Genomic DNA, 21,279 nt, shown 5'->3' on the forward strand with positions numbered 1-21,279 from the left:
TTCATCCGTTCTAAATTATATGTCACATTTTTACAATGTGCACCATGTACATAACTTACTTTGACCTTATTTTTAACTTATATATGAATATACAAATGTTAACATTTAAGACGTCGTTCGATTTGTGTCGATAAATATTTTTAAAATATTAATTTTTTATAATTTTTTGCTATAGATAATTAAAGATATCAACGATCAAAATTGTGTATTAACATTATAGAAAATAAATGTAAATTTGAAGTATCTAAAATTAACAAGAGAAATCCCGTAAATTTAACTCGGTTGATAAAAACATTATATTATATATAGAAGCTGAAGTTCGATCCCATGTACTAATTTCGGCTGTCCACCGAAAATGAAACAAACAATAGAAAAGTTATTTCGACAATGTACAAGTTATCGGACACCGTATTTTCGTAACATTGTCAACCAGATCCGACCCGAAAAGAATTGCTGGACCGGGTATTTGGCCCAGGCCCGTAAATTTTCTTTCATACAAACACCAAATCTAAACAATTAGCGGTGATTTTTTTCGATTTAGTTTTCTCTTCGGCTTCGTTTTCTCGTTACCACCATTTCCCTCTCTCTTCTCCAAAACCCAAAACCCTAATTTCTTCTTCCTCAACCACGATGAACTGCTCCAGTTAATTTCTTCTTCCTCTATTCTCTTCTTTCGTTTCTTCTCTGTTTCGATTTCGAATTTCATTGTTTTTGATCTGCGATTTTTTTTTTTTTTTTTGCAGTTTCTGGTGAGGTTCCAGATGAGCCTGTGGTGTCAAAAAGCTCTGGGCTTTTGTTCGAGAAGAGATTAATCGAGAGGCATATAATGGTAATGATTCTTTCTCTCTCTGTTTAATTGCTTTTTCCGATTCAATTTTGTGAATAATAGTTTAGGGTAGAAGTGTAATTTGGGAATAGTAATGGTTATTTCTCTCTGTTTATTTAACATTTGAAGTTGAATTTGTGAACTATAATTAGGGATTAGCTTGTTAGGGTAGAGGGGTAGTTTGGGAATAGCTGTTTAATGGATAAAATGGATTTTTTTGTGTGTGTTTTGGTATTAGGGTTAGTTTATTTTTGAGCTTATGAAAAATTTATGCAAATAAATAAGCTTTTATGTTAAGTCATAAATTCTCACTAATGAAAATTGTATCTTCATAAGCTGTTTTTTCATAAACTACCTTACAAGCTTATGAATAATACATAAAAGCTTATTTATTTGCGCAAGCTAAACAATAAGCCAATCCAAACAGGCCCATAGTTTAGTTCATTTTAGGTTGAAAGTGTTTGGTCTTTTATGTTCTTCAAGGGTATTGTAGTGGAAATTAGGAGTGTAGGCAACTCAAATTTTAGATGGAGTGTAGGGTAGTAGGGTAATTTGGGAATAATGATTTAATCGAGAATTGTGTTGTATTAGTTTTAGTACATTTTAGGTGGAAAATGTTTGGTCTTGTAACTAATTTGAAGGTTCAGTAGTAGAAATAAATAGTGTCGGTCTCTGTAAACCTGACACTTCTGATCGAAGCCGTGTAATGACACCGACTCATGTTTTGCATTGAGTTATGTAATTTTCTCAAAATTGTATTGTCGTCATTGTGTCTGGTTTCCATGTTTCATAGTTGTCGGCAATTCGAAGTTTTAAATGGAATTTAGTTATACAACCCATGACTGGAATTTTGGACTTTATTTTATTTACGGCAAGACAATATTTAAGGCGAGACATGTGGTTCTTTGGTTCTGGATACCGACTTTTGTATTGGTATTAGGAGATGTGAAAGCTAAAGGGTAATTCGGAAGCAGTATATTTGTTATATTTTGGTTCTTTGGTTCTGGATACCGACTTTTGTATTGGTATTAGGAGATGTGAAAGCTAAAGGGTAATTCGGAAGCAGTGTATTTGTTATATTTTGTTTCTTTTCTCTTTGTTATATGTGCTATCTTTTGGTGAATGAAAGAAAGTGGGGCGTTTTTGTACAGAGTGAGTTGCGTAGCATGTTTGAAGTTTGAGGTGGTTTGGTCTTTTAAGCTGTTTAAAGTGTTTAGTAGTGGAAATTAGTAGCATACCCAACTAAAAATTTGTAATGGAATTTAGTTACACAACCGATGACTGTAATTTCAAAATTTATTTTATTTGAGCCGAGACATCAGCATAACTAATATTTATTTTAATATACCAAATTTTGTATTGGTTTTAGGAGATTTGTTTGAAATATAAAACGATAGGAGTGCCGAACAGCCAAAATGTGATTTGAATTTTGATAGAAACCGGTACCAAAATAGAAACAGAATAGAAATAACTTATTTTATTAATAATAGAATATGATTACACAATATTTGAGAGTCTTGGGTCTCTCCCGCCAAGAATTCGGGAGCTTGGTCACTCCCAACCAGTAACCAGTCCCCAATAAAATGCCTATCGACATTGTCCTTAAGATCCCTTATTTATCCAGTAACTTATTCTCTAGTAACTGCCTAAAACATAACTGTTCCTAATACATAACTGCTACACATTAATATAGTAACTGTTGCCTGATAAAATAACAACTGCAGAACAACAACACCAACAATAATAATAATTATAAATCTATCAAATTTGTATTAGTTCTATTATATGAATTATGTTTATGTCCTATCTATCGGTGAATTGTGTTTATGTCCTATCTATAGGAGATTTGAAAGATAAAACATATATGAATATGTTTTGAGAGTTTTGGAAACATTGTAGCTATTATTTTTTTGTTTATTTCCTATCTATCGTTGAATGAAAGAAAATGGGGTGTTTTTATTCACAGCAAATTGTGTGGCATCTTTGAAGTGTTTTTTTTTTTTTTTTTTTTTTAAATATCTGCAAATGTTTTTGTTATGCAATAAGTTTTTTATTGTCACTTCAAATGCAATTTTTTTTCATGATATTTTTCAGGCTTGTCATGTGTTATTACTAATCTGATTTTGATACTTTATATTCAATTTTGTTGAAAACAATCGAATAGGATTTTGGTAAGTGTCCAGTTACAGGAGAGCCACTTACTATGGATGATATTGTGCCGATCAAAACAGGCAAGGTATGTTGGTAATGGTATTAGTTGTATGCTTTCTATATTGAGTGTGCAGTTTATAAGTGGACTAGCCGTTCATGTTAGCCGTGGTTCTTTTATTTTCCTATGTTTATTTGCAGTTTGATAATTATCAGGATAATTTGTCATGCAGATAGTGAAGCCTAGACCAGTGCAGGCAGCAAGCATTCCTGGCATGCTTGGAATGTTCCAAAATGTATGTATGTATAGAATTGAGGCTTACTATATTGATATATGATGACTTTGTTTTAGACTGTTTACTGTAGAAGTTCTTAAAATTTATTTTATAAGTTAACTTAATTGTTCCAGGAGTTTAACGGTGGTTTCTGTTAATAAGTTTTCCTGACAAATACTTGGAAGGAATGCTTAAAAATCTGTAATATTTCTACTCATTACAAATAATTATTTTCCCTCATTTATAGGAATGGGATGGGTTGATGCTATCTAATTTTGCATTGGAGCAGCAGTTGCATACAGCAAGGCAAGAGTTAAGTCATGCTCTATACCAGGTAAGGGTAACAAAATTATGGACCCAACAAATTATTATCTTCTACAGTTATGCCCCCAATTGGTGGAATATGTTTGCAGCCTAAAACCGGGTTATATTAATATTTCCTATAATTTATAATTGATTTCTTGTGAGATTCGACTGGTCTCTTATCGATTCGTTAGTGTAAGTTTTCCATCCTCTTGAATTTCATTATTAAATCAAAATGATTTTTTTTCTTTTCTGGATTTCCTATCACAACATGATAGTTTACGGGTTACAAAGTGTTGCGATTTCTTTTACTATTGGAAAATCAGATAAAGGATACTGAACATGTCTTTTGTTTGTTAAAACTCCTGTTTTTATATAATAAGGTGTAAACTTTCAGCATCACATAGAACTTCTTCTCAAAATCAATTTTTAATTGTTGCGATTTCTTTTACTATTTTTTTTAATTGTTTTTATACTATGCGATTTCTTTTACTATTGGAAAATAAGAAATTTGTGATTTTTAACTTGGTTACCAAATTCAGTCACTCTGCCTACAAATCGCATACTGGGATTTGTGTTCATGTTCACGGTATCTTCATTTTGCAATTTGTCAGTGAAGATATGTTGGGAGTTTGGGGTGCACCTTGGCCTTCTAAGAGTAATCGAAGGGAGAAGGGAAAAAGAGAAGGGAGTCTGTTCTCACTGAAAAAGGTTTAAGATAATAACTAATCAAAGGGGAATGTAAAAGATACGCTTGGTTTTGATTAAATAAAGACAGGCTTGTTTACACATTACACCTAAGTACAGGTGAAGTTGGAGAGTATTTAAACGGCGAGAAGTTTTTTTGGACGGGAAAGATTGATGACAAAGGAAATGTGAAAGATGGTGTGGGAAGTTTCAACAGTACACATAAATGAAAAATTATGCCGGTAAGAGAGGGGGACGGTTCAGGTGGTAGTGCTGTAGTGGGAAGAGAAATCAATTTAAAATGTTAAATGATAAATTTAGTATTTGGTAGAGGCTTTTTGAAGTTCACAAATGTGCTGGGAAGTAAAAGAAGCAATAAATGAAACTAAGTGAAAAAAAAAAAGTAGAGATTAATATCACTTGCTAATAAATTAATAGTTTATTATGAAATTATTATAAAACTAAAATGACATATTCCATAATTTTAATTTTTTTTATGACTAAAGTGTGCACCTTTTGATATTTGTAACACATACTGGGAACCAAAAGAAAGTATTAACTACGTATAGCCCCATGTACCGGTACCACAAACCTAGACTCTACTGAAGAGTACCACATATTTGTCAGATAATTACTAGTTTAGCCTTTTGTCATTTGTTTGACTTATGCATTAATATTTAATTATTTTCTCCAACTGTTCTTTCCTGGTATGATTTCTTATCTTGATAAGATCCTGTGCTTGATAATGATTTCAAAGTTTCACAACTTGTTCCTCTTTCTATATATCCGCCGCCCGAGTTGTTAATTTTAGTTTTAATCTGTAGCATGATGCTGCTTGCCGCGTGATTGCAAGGCTTAAAAAGGAACGAGACGAAGCTAGGTCGATACTTGCACAGGCAGAAAGGCAGTTCCCTATTTCTACTCCAAATTCTGTGACAGCTAATGCTCCTGTTCATAGCAATGGGAAAAGAGGTATTATATCTTATCATCTTGTTGAGGTTGAAGTGAATTTCAATAAAATTTCGTACCCCATAAACATTGGAGTTTAAAGTGTTCAAAAACTAAGATTTTGCACCTTAATACTTTCCCCTATATGCTGTTAATTCTTGCGCTTTGCGCATTTGAATTGTCTTTTTTATGTTTTAGCTGCTGATGACGAGGAGTTGGCACCTAATGCGAAGAAATTACATCCTGGAATATCTTCTAGTATAATTTCTGAGCTAACAGACTGCAATGCTGCTCTTTCAGGGAAGAGGAAAAAGCGAGAGGTATTCTTCATTATAGTATAGATTATAGAAGTGTATCAAGTTTCGCAATGGTAGTATTTTCTTAGTTAACCCACTTGGGTTGACCTGTTGGTATTGGCTTGAGATTTGGGAGTGTACTCCTCCTCGAGGTCTCAGGTTCGATTTTCTCCGGTGTCAATTTGAGTGGGCTAATTTAGCTTCTTCAAAAAAAAAAAAAGTATTTTCTTAGTTTGTACTTTCAATTTTTTTTTTTGTGATCTCAGTTTGCTTAGATCCTTTGAAATTACACACACACACACACACACATTAATGGCATTTACATTTAACTTGTTTGTGACATGTTCTATGGTTTATTTCAGATTCCTGCGACTTTGGCTTCTGTTGATGCTCTAGAGACATATACCCAGATATCTAGCCATCCCTTAAACAAAACTAGCAAACAGGGCATTATAGCTCTTGATATCCTTCATTCTAAGGTATTACTTTTAATCTCTAGTAATATTCAAAAGCAAAATATTTTTTAATTAAGGCATTATAGCTCTTGATATCCTTTATTCTAAGGTATTACTTTTAATCTCTACAAGTAATATTCAAAAAATGACATATTTTTTAATTAGAAAACTAATGTGCAAATGACTAAGGGTCAACTTATTCCTTGTTTGACAGGACTTAATCGCAACTGGAAATATTGATACCAATGCTGTTATTTTTGACCGTCCATCAGGACAAGTATTAGCTACACTCACCGGTCACTCTAAAAAGGTCGGTCTTATTTTAGTTGGAATTGCAGGATTTATATTTTCTTCAAAATCTATTAGCTGACCTGTAATGCTTTTGGTAGGTAACAAGCGTGAAGTTTGTAGGTCAGGGTGAATCTATCATAACTGGTTCAGCAGATAAGGTAAAGAGCTATCCCTTTCTAATTTTATAAGGTAGTTTGGTTTCACATCTCAGAAGTTGGAACTATTTTATCTGATCACCCTCTTTCATCTTAGAGCAGACATTGTAAAGGATGATACAAATTTCAATCCATGTATTGCTACATTCCTTGTTTTCTCCGGACACAGCCAATTGTGTTTTGCATGATGCAGCTAATCCAAACCTGTGAATTTATATGTGAACTATGAATCCAAAATTCACACTTGAAATTTTTCAGTCCCTTGCGATTTACATTTGCATTTTGTTCCCATAATAGACGTGTCTGTTGAATGCCATTCTCACTTGGCCGTCTTAAAATGGTGAATTTGAGTTACCCTGAAAAGATGTAGTTTTGCATTCCCTAATGGTCAATAAATTTTTTAATTTATTTGTATTGCAGACAGTTCGTTTGTGGCAAGGGTCAGACGATGGTCACTATAACTGCAAACAGATTTTGAAGGATCATTCTGCTGAAGTAAGTGAAGCTAACCACATTGCTGTTCCTAATTTTTCATTGTTTCTTGTTTGTCTTTATCCTACTTGTAATTCGGTATGAAATTGAATCTTGGGTGGCAAGAAACATTAAGAAAATAAACTCGTAGAGAGATGATAGTTATGGCGTTGTTTGAGCCACATGAAGTTAACCCCACCTAGTACTAGTAGGATAAAACTTGATTGTCTTTTTGGGAGTATTGAATGATATAGATTCTTTTGTAAAATAATAAATGTTTTGGAGATAATATATGTTCTTCAAATTATAACACCTCAAGAATCCAAGAGGTGAAGTCCTTAAAAATGAATCTTTTCATTTTCACTTCCCCTGGTTCTCTGAACCGTTATCCTCCCACTTCCTCATTCCTCCTTAACTCTATAACATTATGATAACAGGCTTATTCAGGTCCCTACTCTGTTGCTCCACAGTTAACTTATACAAGTCTGCAATTCTTTTTTGAAAATAATTTTTACTTCATAAGGATTTAGAGCTACCACCTTAGTCAGAGATATCTGCGCACATTGAATTGGATCACATGAACAGTCGTAGATTATGTCGTGGGATGTCAGTCGGGACTAATGAGTATCCTTGAATTGTGACAAAAGCTATTTCTCATTGCCTATGCCAATTAGACCACTTACCATATTGACCATGACAAGTTGGTCTGTGAAGTCCTTGTTGTAAAGGCAGCATTCTCACAAACAGCTCTTAACAGACTTAAAAACATTTTTGGTTGTGGATTGGGATCTCTCATAGCCATGTTTTAGCAAAAGTTTGTTTTGGGAGATGCCAATGCAAAGCAAACATGCACTTAATTATGTGTTCTGTATTTTGTACATAAGAATGCATACACCATATATTTCAATTAAATTAGTTAGAATCTGAAGTATGCACTTTGAATTAGCAACATCCTCTTTACCCTGGTCAAATAATTGCGTACACAGTCACCCTCTCACATCAAATGCATGTCATTCTTTACCAGATAAGAAGTTCTCGATCCTGAATCAAAATTTGAACGATTCATGCAAAAGCAGCTATAACATGCTCTATCCCGACAGTTTTAAATGTAGAAAATAATATAGGCATCTGAAAGAAACCCAGAAACTTTTGACTGCTAGGTTTTGGTATACAAATTATTGGGAAAAACCCAAGTCCTATATTGGATAGATCTCTTGATAAGAATTTATAAAGAGAGGCACTCTTCAACTTACAAGCCGGTTTTGCAAGGATGAGTTAGGCCCAATTTAAATTAAATATGGCGGTTCTATCACTTCTACAACTGATGCATGGCCGGTCTGCAGTAAGTCGTACATCCAGTCGAGTACCTTCACTACAATTTGATGTTTTCTAGTTTGATATTCAGCACTCATGTTATTTATTTATTTATTTTTTTTAAAACTTGAGGTATAAAACACTATCTTTATCTTCAATCCAAGAATCAGGATTTCATAAACTATGAAACTTCTATTATGAATGCCTTTATGATTGCTATTCTTGACTATCTGAGGGTGAAACTTCTTTCAAACCTATGAATTTATGCATCATTAATTCCCGCCAGTTATGTTTCTCTCACACATGCATTCTGTTGTGATGTAAGAATTTTTTTGCCTTTCCAACTTTTCAGGTGGAAGCTGTCACTGTCCATGCCACCAATAATTACTTTGTGACTGCATCACTTGATGGCAGTTGGTGCTTTTATGAACTGTCTTCAGGAACTTGTCTGACTCAGGTCTGAAATTTTTTTCTCTTATATTTGTGTTAATATTGATTCATAAGTGTGTTGTGGAATAGTTTTGTAGAGGTGTCTAAAAGAATATGGGGTATTATTTATTTATTTTTTTTTATTTATTTATTTATATTTCTTGATAAGTCATCTGAAAGCAACAAGTTTGAACCTTTACTGCATTCCTTCCTACCTAAGTACTGAATTGACAATGATTTGGCATTTATAGGTTTCTGACTCTTCCGAAGGCTATACATCTGCAGCTTTTCATCCCGATGGTCTTATTCTTGGAACTGGCACTACAGATTCTCTTGTTAAGATCTGGGATGTAAAAAGTCAGGTATGCAATATATTTTTGCTTTATTTCTAGATTAATTTCAATATTAATTTCTATTTTAATTTTAATATTAATTTTATTTTGAAATGATATTTGGTTGCAGGCAAATGTTGCTAAGTTTGATGGACATGTGGGGCATGTAACTGCAATATCCTTTTCTGAGAATGGATACTACCTTGCGGTACGTGAAAAAATTGTAACCAGTATTAACAGGTTTATCATTAATATGGTATTCTTATCGTACTCTTGAATTTGTGATAGACCGCAGCTCATGATGGTGTAAAGCTTTGGGATCTACGCAAGTTGAAAAACTTCCGGGATTATGGCCCATATGACTCAGCAACTCCAACAAACTCTGGTATTGACTCTCTTATTGTCGATGGCCCTACTATTTACATACTAGAATATTGTACATATTTCATAAGGTCTTCATCTAATTCTTTGTATCTTGCAGTGGAGTTTGACCACAGTGGATCCTACCTTGCAGTTGGAGGCTCTGATGTTAGGTGAGGAGTAATGTCTAGTCTAGTCTAGAAGGGTTATTGGAAAAGCTTGTTTTCGATTATCTTACAACATATATAATTTTGAAGTTCTTGATATTCTATAAGCTGTTTTCATTTTCAGTTTATTTTCATGAGTTTAACAACGACACGATAGTTCATAGAAGTTGTTTTTGCATTGCTTAGGGGAAGATTACAATGTTTTATTTTTTAATTATCATTGAAAAAAAGTTGTACATAAACTCTTCTATGATAATTGTTTACCCAAATACCCTTTAGATTGGTAATGATTTATAAATGTGACTGAAAATTAAATTGCTTTTTGGTTTCTCTAACCATTCTATTAGTCTTTCCCTGAACTAATTTATTGTACCTGCTACTTTATGCAGGATATTACAAGTTGCAAATGTGAAATCTGAATGGAACTTGATCAAAACTCTTCCTGATTTATCTGGAACAGGTGCCGTCTTGATTTTTCCCGTTCCTATTTATTAATTCCTGCACCACACACTTCTAGTATTTATTGTTTGTACAGTTATTAAGATGCAACTTGAACCATTTATTTCCAGGAAAATCCACATGTGTAAAATTCGGTCCAGATTCAAAATACTTAGCAGTTGCATCAATGGACCGGAATCTTCGAATATTTGGCCAACCTGGCGAAGACATTTCTGACAAATGATGAAGTTGTGCTCCATAGTCTTGCCGATCCAGGGACAGTTGCTGCCTGCTATTAAAGCTTGGTCTAATTTCATTTGTTGGATAGTGAATGAAAGTTTTGATTAGTTTGATTCTTCAGTAGTTTTCCTTCACATACCATGGTGTATGTGGAGTGGAGCAAATATATTCAAGGCTTTCTGCAGCAACATTACTATGCATTTGTTCTTTGTCATGAAAATCTGAAGTCTGTATTGTCCTCGGATAATTTTTAACGTGATTACTTACTAGTGAGATAATGTAATTGTTGGCCTCTGCTACCAGAAATTTTTGTTGTTAGACATTAATAACTTTGAGTAAAGAGCTTGTTAACTTGTAGTGTACTGGTGGTAATATGGAAAATCACGTGCAGGACTTTTTTCATAATATAAACTTTTGCTGATAAAAAACAAGGTAAAAATATACAATTTGTCTCTTAATTTGAAGTAACATTTTGATCCTTTATTTTTTTTCTCTAATTTAAAATGGCAATCATCACTATCTTTTTTCTATGGGTTTAAAAAAGATCAAGATAAAAGTGTAATATGAAATTAGGTTAAGGGACAAATTGAGTATAAAATGACTGCTTGGGGTGTGTTTGGTGTTCTGAACAGAATTATAAAGCAATTATACCTGTGGCAACAATTTTTTTTAATTTTCGAATTCAACTGTTGATTGATGTTGTGAATGAACATCTATTTTAATCTCTAGAAAATTGTAATGTGAAACTCAGTTTTAGTAGTCCTTGAGAAAAACAACAGCAATTTTTTTACTCTGAGAAACCCCGGACAATTTTACTCTCTACCTTTATATTTTGTTTGGTTGATGAAGCAAAGGTAAAAGAAAGAAAGTAAAGTGAAAATAAGAGAAAAGAAGTAGAACATAAGGTAATCATTCAGTACTATTTGGTAAGGGTGTTCGCGGTCCGGTTTTGAGGCAAAAATTCATCCGATCCAAAGATAAAATTATATTCGGTTCGGTTTTGGATGATAAATTTTAAAAAACCAATTCTCAATTTAATGCGGTTTAATTTAAATCAGTTTTTGGATAACCAAATTACAAATTGTAACTTTTTTTATTAATAATAATCTTATAAAAATATGATAAACTAATAGGTTTGATACAGAATATAACATGATTTATAAAAAAATTGATAGTACAAAATAAAAATGATTGATTATTTTTTAAACATATGAAATAGAAACAAAATTGATTAAATTAAACTCATATGTAGTATTAAAAGAATTAAAAAAGAACATAAATAATAGCTTAATATAATATATCATACTTATAAAAATGAAAATATATATTAAAATATATTTATGCGGTTCGGTTGGTTTTGAAAATTCAATCCAAAATTCGATCCAATCCGAGCGGTTTTCTTAAAATGTCATCCAAACACATCCAATATTATTAGGTTTTGTGCGGTTTTCGGTTTTTTTGGATCAGTTTGTGGTTATAATTTGGATCGGTTTAGATTTGACCGCTATTTGGTAGTGTTTCAATTGACTTATGATTAAGGTACCTTTTGGTTCCCATTTGGGGTTGGCCTAGTGGTTGACTTGTAATCTTGGAGTGTGCTGCTCTCAGGTTCGATTCCCTCTGGTGCCAATTTCGGTGGGCCAGTCCATACAAAGCTTTGCTCTGGTTTAGAACGGGGCCCCTGCAAGTGGACGGTGAGATTGGTCCCCTCGGATTAGTCGGTCCTTGGATCGATATTGAATTTTAAAAATAAAAAAAAGGTACCTTTTGGTATTGTATTTCCTCACTAGAGTTTGCATAGTTTCATTTGAAAATAAAAACATCAGGTTAATTTGTATTATTTTGGGATGAAAAATCCAGTAGAACACTTATCATAGTAAGAAACATTTGTAAGATAGATCAAATTTGTGTTCAATATTTGCCAATGAATTAAACAAAATTTCATGAATGGTTTCTGCATAATCCCATCTTATTTTTAGCAGTTTCAACCTTATTTTAAAAGCTTTATTTTAAGGGTTATAATCTTTAATTTTTAATGAATCAAACAATATCTAAATTATCCAAAAGACGGTCTTGTTAATAAAGTTAACATATATGACAATGTTTGACAGTTTCAACATTTCAAAGACGAAATCCGCAAATTATCTAAGCAAAGGAGTTTGAATTTTCAAGTAGTGTGTGTCTTATAGTAAATTGAAAATAATTTCAATACTGAAATAACGTGAAACATGGATCAAAAGGTACTGAAAAATTTCAGTGTGTAAAGAATCTTATTTTTTTTTTTATTCCTTTTATATTCTTTTAAAAATATAATTTTTTTTTTTTGACAAAAAAAATATAAATTTTATTGAAAATACGCAGTTTTCAACGTAATAATTCTTTTTAGCATTTCCCTAATTTAAATATGAGAATAAACTATTTTTGATGCCATTTTCCCAAAAAATATTAAAACTTAATCTATAATCTTTGTTGAGAGTTTTTTTTTGTATTTGTTATGAACTGGCAAAGAAATTTGTTTTTAATTTGTAAGAAATTAATTTACTTCTCTTTGTAACATAGTTTTCATTAATTAAACAAAATTACTTAAAAAAATATAGTTAAAACTTAACAAAATTTACTTACATACCATAGGGGCTGTAGGTGGTGTTCACTAAAAATAACCATAAATACCTATTTTATGATGATTTTGAATGGAAAACAATTAGATAAAAAATATTAATGCCGACTTGTATTGTGTTAAACAATCACTTCATACAAAATCCATTGTTAGTGGAACAATAACATCAAATTAGTTTGAAAGAATATAATTAAGATAGAGATAACCCTTTATCTTGTTATGTTAAAACACATCCTCTATCTTCTTTTGGATCAAAATTCCTTAAAAGTAATTTGAATTATATGAGAAATCTAGGAATTCCAAACACTTAGCCACTTTGCTTATACTTATTCTATTTGCTTAATATCTTAGGCCAAAATCACAGCTTGATTTAAAAGCTGTATTAGATACACACAAATTAAGAGCTGTATCAAATTAAGGAGTATATATACCAAAACTTTGAATTACTTGTACAAAACGTTTTAATTAATACCTACGTATATTTATTAGACTCTATAATGTAGAGTAGCTTAGTATAAGTTCACAATCTTTTTCTATTATTGAAAAAATTTATCTAAGAAAAAGAATGGAACCTATGGTAGGGTTTGTCCAATTCTAAAAATTCCCTTCATTGATTAATCACATACTAATATTTCAAGGTAATTAAAATGCCACCATGCAACCCTAATTAGTTTTGTTTGTATAGATAAAACATTAACCTATGTAGCTAGCATATTTACATTATTTATTAAAGTTCATACAAAAAATATCTTACAAAGTTGACTTCACTAAGAAATATCTGATCAGGAAGTGGAAAGGAATGATTAAAATTCCATTTTATAAATGTTGTTTTCCTGGATTTGTTTAGTGATATTGTAACATGTGATAGAATAAAGAAAATATTGTTTGGGACAAATATGGTAAATGTTGTTTTGCTAGTGTGAGTTAAGAATTATTAGACAATTTTCTTAAGAATCTAACTTAGGAGTGTTTGTGGATTAAATTAGGTCAGTTTTTGAGAATAAAAATTATCCAATCCGACCCTTTTGATTTGTTATTTGACTTAGTTTGATTTTAGAATTAGACTTGACCACACAGCCTAACCTAATTTATTTTGATTTGATTAGCATTGATTTTCGATTTTTGTTGCAATCTATAATTTACTCCTATAATACATTATCTACATTTGCCTTGATCAACAATATCAAATGTCAAATAAAATGTAATTATCAATCATAATTGTGTGCAAATAGTAGAGATATATATTTTTTAATCTAATTACTAAGCAAAACAATATAATATTGATTTGATGGTTGGAGCCAACAAGTTAAAAAGTGGAGTGACTAGAATATTGAAGATTCTATCTCCACCTACAATATAACATTAAACCTATGTTAATATTTAGAGCATTATATCGATATACCTTTGATTTTTCTATATCCATTCAACCCCTCATATTTTCCCTATCTTCTATCAAATAATCAATTTATCGTATTTAGGCATGACCATAGGCATGATCATAGGGCGGAACGAGGACGAATTTCACCTTCCCCGTCTCCGCCAACGAGAATGAGAAATTGAACCTTAATCCTATCTACGATGGGTTCGGATATCCCATCCCCATATCTGCAATGAAATTATTCTTTTTATAAAAGAGAATGTTTTCTATCACGGAACCCGTCCCAGAGCAAGAATGTTCCCCAAACCCATAACCCAAACCCGAACCTACCTACTCCCCAAAATTATTTTCCACTAGTTTTCTATTAATCAAATCCATTTGGTGTAAGAAAGCACCTTACACTTTGTATATTTGTCAATTGTAAATCGGAAAAATATTCACAATGATTAAAAGTTCAATAATATCTCAAAAGTAGGGATCACACTTAGTGGCTTGCATGTTGCATAACAATATTTTCTACTTTCGTGACGGGGTTCAAGACAGGTTTGGGGTGGGTACCTATATCTCCGTTACCCACCCTTACCTATAAAACCGCAAATCAATTAAAAATCGCAAAAAACCTAATATTTTTAGATGTGTTTGGATGTTGTTTTGCAAAAACTGCAAGGATCAGATTAAATTTTGGATCACTTTTTCAAAACCGAACCAAACCGAACCGCAAAAATAATTTTTAAAAATTATTTATTATTTTATTAGTATTATTGCATTAATATATTTCTTATTGGTATTTAATTTTATATATTGCATTAATTTTAATCTATATTATTACTACTTCGTATGTTTCAAATATAATCGATCATTTTTATTGTGTAATGTTAATTTTTTTAATACATTTGTGTTATATTTTGCATGAAATATATTTTTTTACCGTGTATTTGTAATATTAATAAAAAAAAAATTACATGTTGCACTTTAGATATCCAAAAAGGATCCAAACTAAACCGTATATATTTGGATCGGATCATATCATATATTTTTTTTAAATAATCACCCAAACTGAATCGAACCGCATGTATTTTTTGTTTTAAACCGGTTAAATTTTTGCCTTAAAATCGATCCAAACCAAACCATAAATACCCTTAGTTACATATTTGTGACTTGTGAGCTATCTCAAAAGGTGTGGCAATGGGGCGGGGTGGGGACGAGTATTACCTTCCCCATCCCCATACCCTACTCCCATTTATTTATCCGTTACCCTACCCATATCCATCGGGGATGAGAAATCGAATCCCATCCCCGTCCCCGACGGGTTCGGGTATCCCCGCCCAAGTTTTTTTAGTCACGAGCGCAATGTTGTAATGCATTATCAGGTAAAAAGATGTTGTCGATCGATGACTATGGTGAAGGAGAAGAAAAAGGTCGAGAGTGTGAAATATGGAAGGAGAAAAGAGAGAACTATGATAAGTGATTGTCAAGACTGAAACTCTGATTGTGTGAGTGAAATAATTTAGGGTTTGAGTTTATATTTATATAAAAAGGGCAATAAATTGATTTTTTTTTTTTTTACATTCGGGACGGGTTTGGGTATGAGTTCGGGGTGGGTACCTATATCCCCATTACCTATCCCGTACTCGTGTTTTAAAATTGGGAAAAATCTAAACCCATGCCCAAACCCAATCAAAGTGAGGAAAATCCGTCAACTTGGATTTGGTTCGAATGAGTACTCATAGGTATGTGTTTTGTTGCCATATCTATAGATACACCCCTGTGCACATCTTATTATCTAGTTTAGTTTTTTTTCTTCTTCTTTTTCTTAGTTTTGTGATATACATGTTTTGTTGAATAAACCAAATAAATATATTAAGATAACTACTGAAAGCACAAGGTGTACCAAATATACAAACATAAGTCACAATGTAAAAACTAGGACCAAAATTTAATCTAAATCAAGTAAACCCAAACCAACTCATGACATAAAAAAAAAAAAAATAACACGCAAGTCAATGACCTCAAACTTATTATAAGATGTGTCCACCATTGATGAAGTTCAATATTGAATCCTTTGACATTTATTTTGAGCCACCATCATAACAACAATTTAATAGATTTTAAAATATTACCTAAGACAAGCTCTTTTTGTTGAATGATATTTGCATTTAGAGCTTTTCAAATATCGCACAAACAAACCATTCAAACTAGATGCAGCATTTGACCATGCAAATTACAATTCAAGCATAAACCAACAAATTATTTAGCATATTTCAGCAGTGTTTGACATAAGACTACTGATACCCATTGAGACAAAGACCAAGTTCTAAACATTACCAAAAAAATAAACAATTCACAAATAAGTGTTGAGAAGTTTCAAGTAAACCGCATACATCAATACAATGTAAATCTTTAGTTGCTCCACAATGAGAAATGTAATTCTTTTTAGAAAGACTTTTTTTGTAGGGACTGAGTAAAAAATTTAGTTTAGGGGAAAAAACAAATTTTTATATGCATAATATATACCAGAAATTATATGATATATCAAAGTTAATATGTATCCAAAATTATAAAAAATTTCAAAGATATAAGAAATATGAGTTCTTTGAGACTTGTTTGAGTATGACGAGACTAAAGAAGATTTTTGAACAACAAAAAAAGAAAACATGAAACAACAAACTGCAAAGTTAGGAGGATAAATTCAAGATAATATCACGAGCATTGAATCGTTGGTACGAGAGTGCTAAAATAACACTGCATGTAATAAGTAAAAAAAATTGAGCAAAATTGCAATACTTCTTTTGTAATTTGGAAACAAAACTCTACTTTATTTTTCATTATTATGCACTCTAGTAATGATTGGTGTAAATATGCTTAGAAACTTAAGTGTTCGAGACTAAATAAATTGAGTAAAAAAAAGTTCATTATACACTATCATATAAAATTCACATAAAATAAAAAGTGTAAAAAAACATAATCGCATGCTAATATGATTTTTATTTTATTTTTATTGTTTATAAAATCTAAGGATTGTGGTCTCTATTAGTCCCCCTTCTACCTTCACCCCTATTTTCTTTTAGTAACCTCCACACTAAGAGGGAAACATTCATCGAAACAATTTTATTCCACCCATTTCAATACTCAACACTATCCAATGTGTTTCATGCAATACAAGATTACCAATAAAAAAAAAATACACTCCACGAACAACTCTTCCTCACATTCAAACAACATGCACCTCCAACTACACCTAACTCCTGCCCTCTTCTACATCATTCAACACTATATCAACAACATTAACATTTTTATCACTGGCCAAACTAGTAATTTAAAACTAATTATTTTATCTGATTTTTCATTTAATAGCCAATTCTCTTTCATTTTTTTTTTTGAGGAAAGCCAAATGTCTTTCATAAAAATGCGACATATTGTTTATCATTTTTTGACAAGGTAAAATTAATAATGTTTTTTTATAGCCATTTAAATAATTTTTTTAATTAAATTATAAACTCCTTGATAACTTTAGAAAAACTTATACAGATCCAAGCATATTTTATCATATAGAACCACATTACTATAATATTTTTTTTTAAAAAAAATATGTACAATTATCTATATGGTGAGGTGTGATTTGTATCATATAGATCCAAGCATATTGTATATATCTATATTATCTATATGGTAAGCTCTTAAACTAAATGTAAAGTTTCAACCTTAAAAATTTCAAAGTCTAATGTGTGTGTATATGTATATATATTGTATGATCAATAATTTATTTTTAAAAATTTAACATGTACTAATATCTTTACTATTTTCGATTTTTTTATATACTCACGTGCTTAATAATATTATTTATTACAAGTATGAATACATTATACAAAATATTTTCTAGTCTATTCAATTGATTAGAAGCAAGCATAAGTGATGCTGATTTATAGTCAAGAACCTTTGCACATATGCGACCATTTAAGTTTTGGTTGGTCATGCAAAAGTACGTACAACCTTTGGTCCTTTCAAAGCTAGGAATCAAAAAATAACACTAAGAAAATTCGAACACAATTCTAAGAATCTAAATCACCAAGAGAGTATTTCCATTAAGCTAGGGAACCAATTTCATGCTCCAAAACTTTTTACCAAAAGGGGCAAATTGGAAGCTATCTAGAAGGGAATTTACGTGGATAAATTAAGAGGGGCAAAAATGACTGAAAACATACAAGTGGGAGAGTATACCTTGACATGAATAGCACAAACAATGTCACTTGTTAATGTAACTTGTTTAGCTAGACAAATGCACAAGACAAAATTGAATCTAGTATACGTGTCTAATGAAGAGGAGAAGAGTGTGTGAGGAAAATCGAATTATATTATATGGATGTTGATGCAAAGCAAGGTAGCTATATACTAGCTATCAAGATAGGCTTTGTTTTTCACATGCAATGTGTATGATTGGCTAGCTTGTCTTCTTTATCAACATAAGGTTCAAAGCAAACTTGTTGGAGAAAAATTGATATGATATGTGACCACATTTTTCTTTATCTTTAATCTCTGAGCTTTACTTAGTTAATCAAAATCTTAAGTTATTCTTGTTGATAATTTATGTACATATATACTATCTTTTTGACTTGCACGTTTGCTTGATTGCTTTTCTACTTACATAATGATTTGATATTAGAATAAATGCACTTTTTTTTTTTATTTACGAAAGAATAAAGTGTACATTTAACTATTCACAAAAAAATACATTTTTTTATAGGAGAAAACTTATATAATTTCATTAATCAAAATATCTTCAATACAACTTTAACCAAGGTCTGGAAACTAGATGATAATGTGATTGCCTTTGTTAGTTCATGGACGACCTCATTTGTTTGTCTCCGTAAAAACTCAACATTAGAGTTTTCATAAATTTGACTAAATAGAGTTTTACAATCATGGATTAAATTTTCAAATTATGTGACATCATGCTATTGGAGGTAAGACTATCAACCACTATCTTTGAATCAAGCCCAAAATCAATACGTTGTAGGCTCAATTCGTGAACCCATTGAATAGATGACAATAAATCCAAAGCTTCTCAAATATGAACATCACAATTCGGATTGAATCATTCCGTCTTAGCCAATACAAAGGGACAACCCTAATCCCTTATGCATATTCCTATACCAACTTTATTATCATGATTAGGGAAAGATGCGTCAATATTGTATTTCATCCTGTAACGCCCGAGGCTAACGAGAATGGTCGCCAGTGCACAAGACATGACAATCAGCGGCTCCTGGCAGCTTCTAGGCAAACCAAATCATATCAAAATGAGAGGGATTTTGAGACTGTGCAGGTATGAAACTGCATGGTTGAAAGAAGGCTTATAAGAATTGTTTGGTACTACCTATATCAACAAGATACATCTTCTTTTCAGTGGTCCATTCTACAAGAACTCCATAGTTAAGCGTGTTTGACTTGGAGCAATTTTGAGATGGGTGACCTTTTGAGAAGTTTCTTGAAAAGCATGCAAGTAAAGGACAAAATACACTGGAAAGACTCGTGTTGGTTTGTGGGGTCAGCCAACAATCCTTAAAGCAGCATGGGATGTTACACATCTTATCTCTGCTCGATTTGACCCAACATCTAATCTTGTTGGTAACAACATCCTTATTCGCCTTTGCATGTTGCGCTGACTCTCAATCAAATAATAAGGATCATGCTCTTTCTACGACAAAATTTGCGCATCCGAAACAACATCCCATACCTTATTGTTGTGTTGCTTTCAAATACTCCATAAAATGCAAGCAAAAAGTGCTAAATCGCCCCTAGACAGCTCTTGTAACATTTGAAAAATAGTGCTACTGCAATTCAGATTTTGGCTCCTCAGGAAAGAAAGGAAAATGTGAAAATTGCTTTCTTCAGTTGAATTGCACATTGCACCTAACAATTAACCATCTTGTCTCTAAGTCACAATCTTATAGGTAATACATTCCTAACAATTCTCCACATTAATTTTTTAACTTTAGGAGGGGCTCTTAGCTTCCAGATTAAGGGATCAAATTGAGACGTTTTATAGTTATGAGATCACTTCGAAACAAAGAATTAAGTTAAGGGATCGGTGGTTCAATTAAACCAAATTCCTACTACCTGTAACTTTGTCTTCAGAGGTATCTAGTAACTCTTGCCTACAAAGACGATAAACACCGCATACATAATATTCACCATTTTTCTCTTTATTCCACACCAACCTGCCCTTTTTAACATATGGGTACAATGATGTATTCAAAATATTAGTGACAGTTTAGTGATAAAAAATTGAACCTAGAAAAGGAACACCCCACACCTTCTTTCATTTGGTAACAAATAGTGAGATACCCGTAAATTAGAAAGACAAAATTGTCTTCTTGAGGTGGAACCAAAGAGATTGGAGTTAGATTTTATTTTGTCTGTCTATAAATTCTACTTTTAAATATCATTTTAGACCTTATAAAAAAAATTCATTTTAGACATTTCTAAATCAATACAAACTTATTTTACTCACATCTTTATTTACGTTTTATTTGCTTTCAGCTTTTAGTTCTCTACAAACCTATCACTTAAGTACTTGACAATGTTTCTTTCTTGGCCTAATCGTTTGGGAATTTTTGTTGTTGTTGAGAGTTATTACTGTTAGTCAAATTTTCGGATTAACTTCACAAACATATTCTTAAGAATGAACACAGGATTTTGCTTTTGTGCTGCCGTGATATATTATGTAGATCAAATTGGATTAAATTTTAGATACGGATCGATAAGTCTAAAAGTTCATATGATCTAATTTGCATAATGTACATAGTCAAGTTATTCCATAAATCTTAACTTGTTGGTTAAATCACCATCCTAACTAGTTTATGATAAATCTGGTTAGTAAATAATACATTGATAAATTTTATCAGAATTAAATTTGAATATTTTTTCTTTTTGAAGAGGCTAAAATGAAATATATTACCACATCAAGATGTGCTAAGGAAGAAACACCCAAGTAACAAACAAGTTCATATCAATAATTACAAGGCAATAAGCCAACCACCAAAAAACGAAAAAAAGGAAAGACAACAATTGACTGATGCGTAAGACGGTAAACGGACTAAGCCACCAACCATGATAATTGAGGGAGAGACTGACGAATTTCCCCTTCAA

At 31.8% G+C, this 21,279-nt stretch overlaps 1 protein-coding gene across 1 annotated transcript; it reads left to right on the top strand.

The window, feature by feature from the left end:
- The first annotated feature begins 485 nt into the window (after nt 1-485).
- LOC11431087 (pre-mRNA-processing factor 19) lies at nt 486-10,497 on the top strand. The gene is made up of 18 exons (XM_024775078.2): nt 486-643; nt 744-829; nt 2,991-3,062; nt 3,208-3,270; nt 3,497-3,583; nt 5,064-5,211; nt 5,386-5,507; nt 5,846-5,962; nt 6,153-6,248; nt 6,328-6,387; nt 6,805-6,879; nt 8,522-8,626; nt 8,850-8,960; nt 9,061-9,138; nt 9,219-9,315; nt 9,412-9,463; nt 9,847-9,917; nt 10,027-10,497. The coding sequence occupies exons 1-18, from the start codon at nt 631-633 to the stop codon at nt 10,137-10,139; spliced, it is 1,566 nt and encodes a 521-aa protein (XP_024630846.1). The 5' UTR covers nt 486-630; the 3' UTR covers nt 10,140-10,497.
- The last annotated feature ends 10,782 nt before the right edge of the window (nt 10,498-21,279 follow it).

Source organism: Medicago truncatula, chromosome 1 (assembly GCF_003473485.1).
Source record: "Medicago truncatula cultivar Jemalong A17 chromosome 1, MtrunA17r5.0-ANR, whole genome shotgun sequence".
NCBI classification, from domain to species: Eukaryota; Viridiplantae; Streptophyta; class Magnoliopsida; order Fabales; family Fabaceae; genus Medicago; species Medicago truncatula.

Coding starts and splice junctions, on each gene's coding strand:
- LOC11431087 (XM_024775078.2), top strand. Junction 3,271..3,496: donor TGCTTGGAATGTTCCAAAAT/GTATGTATGTAT, acceptor CCTCATTTATAG/GAATGGGATGGGTTGATGCT. Junction 9,316..9,411: donor AGCAACTCCAACAAACTCTG/GTATTGACTCTC, acceptor TGTATCTTGCAG/TGGAGTTTGACCACAGTGGA.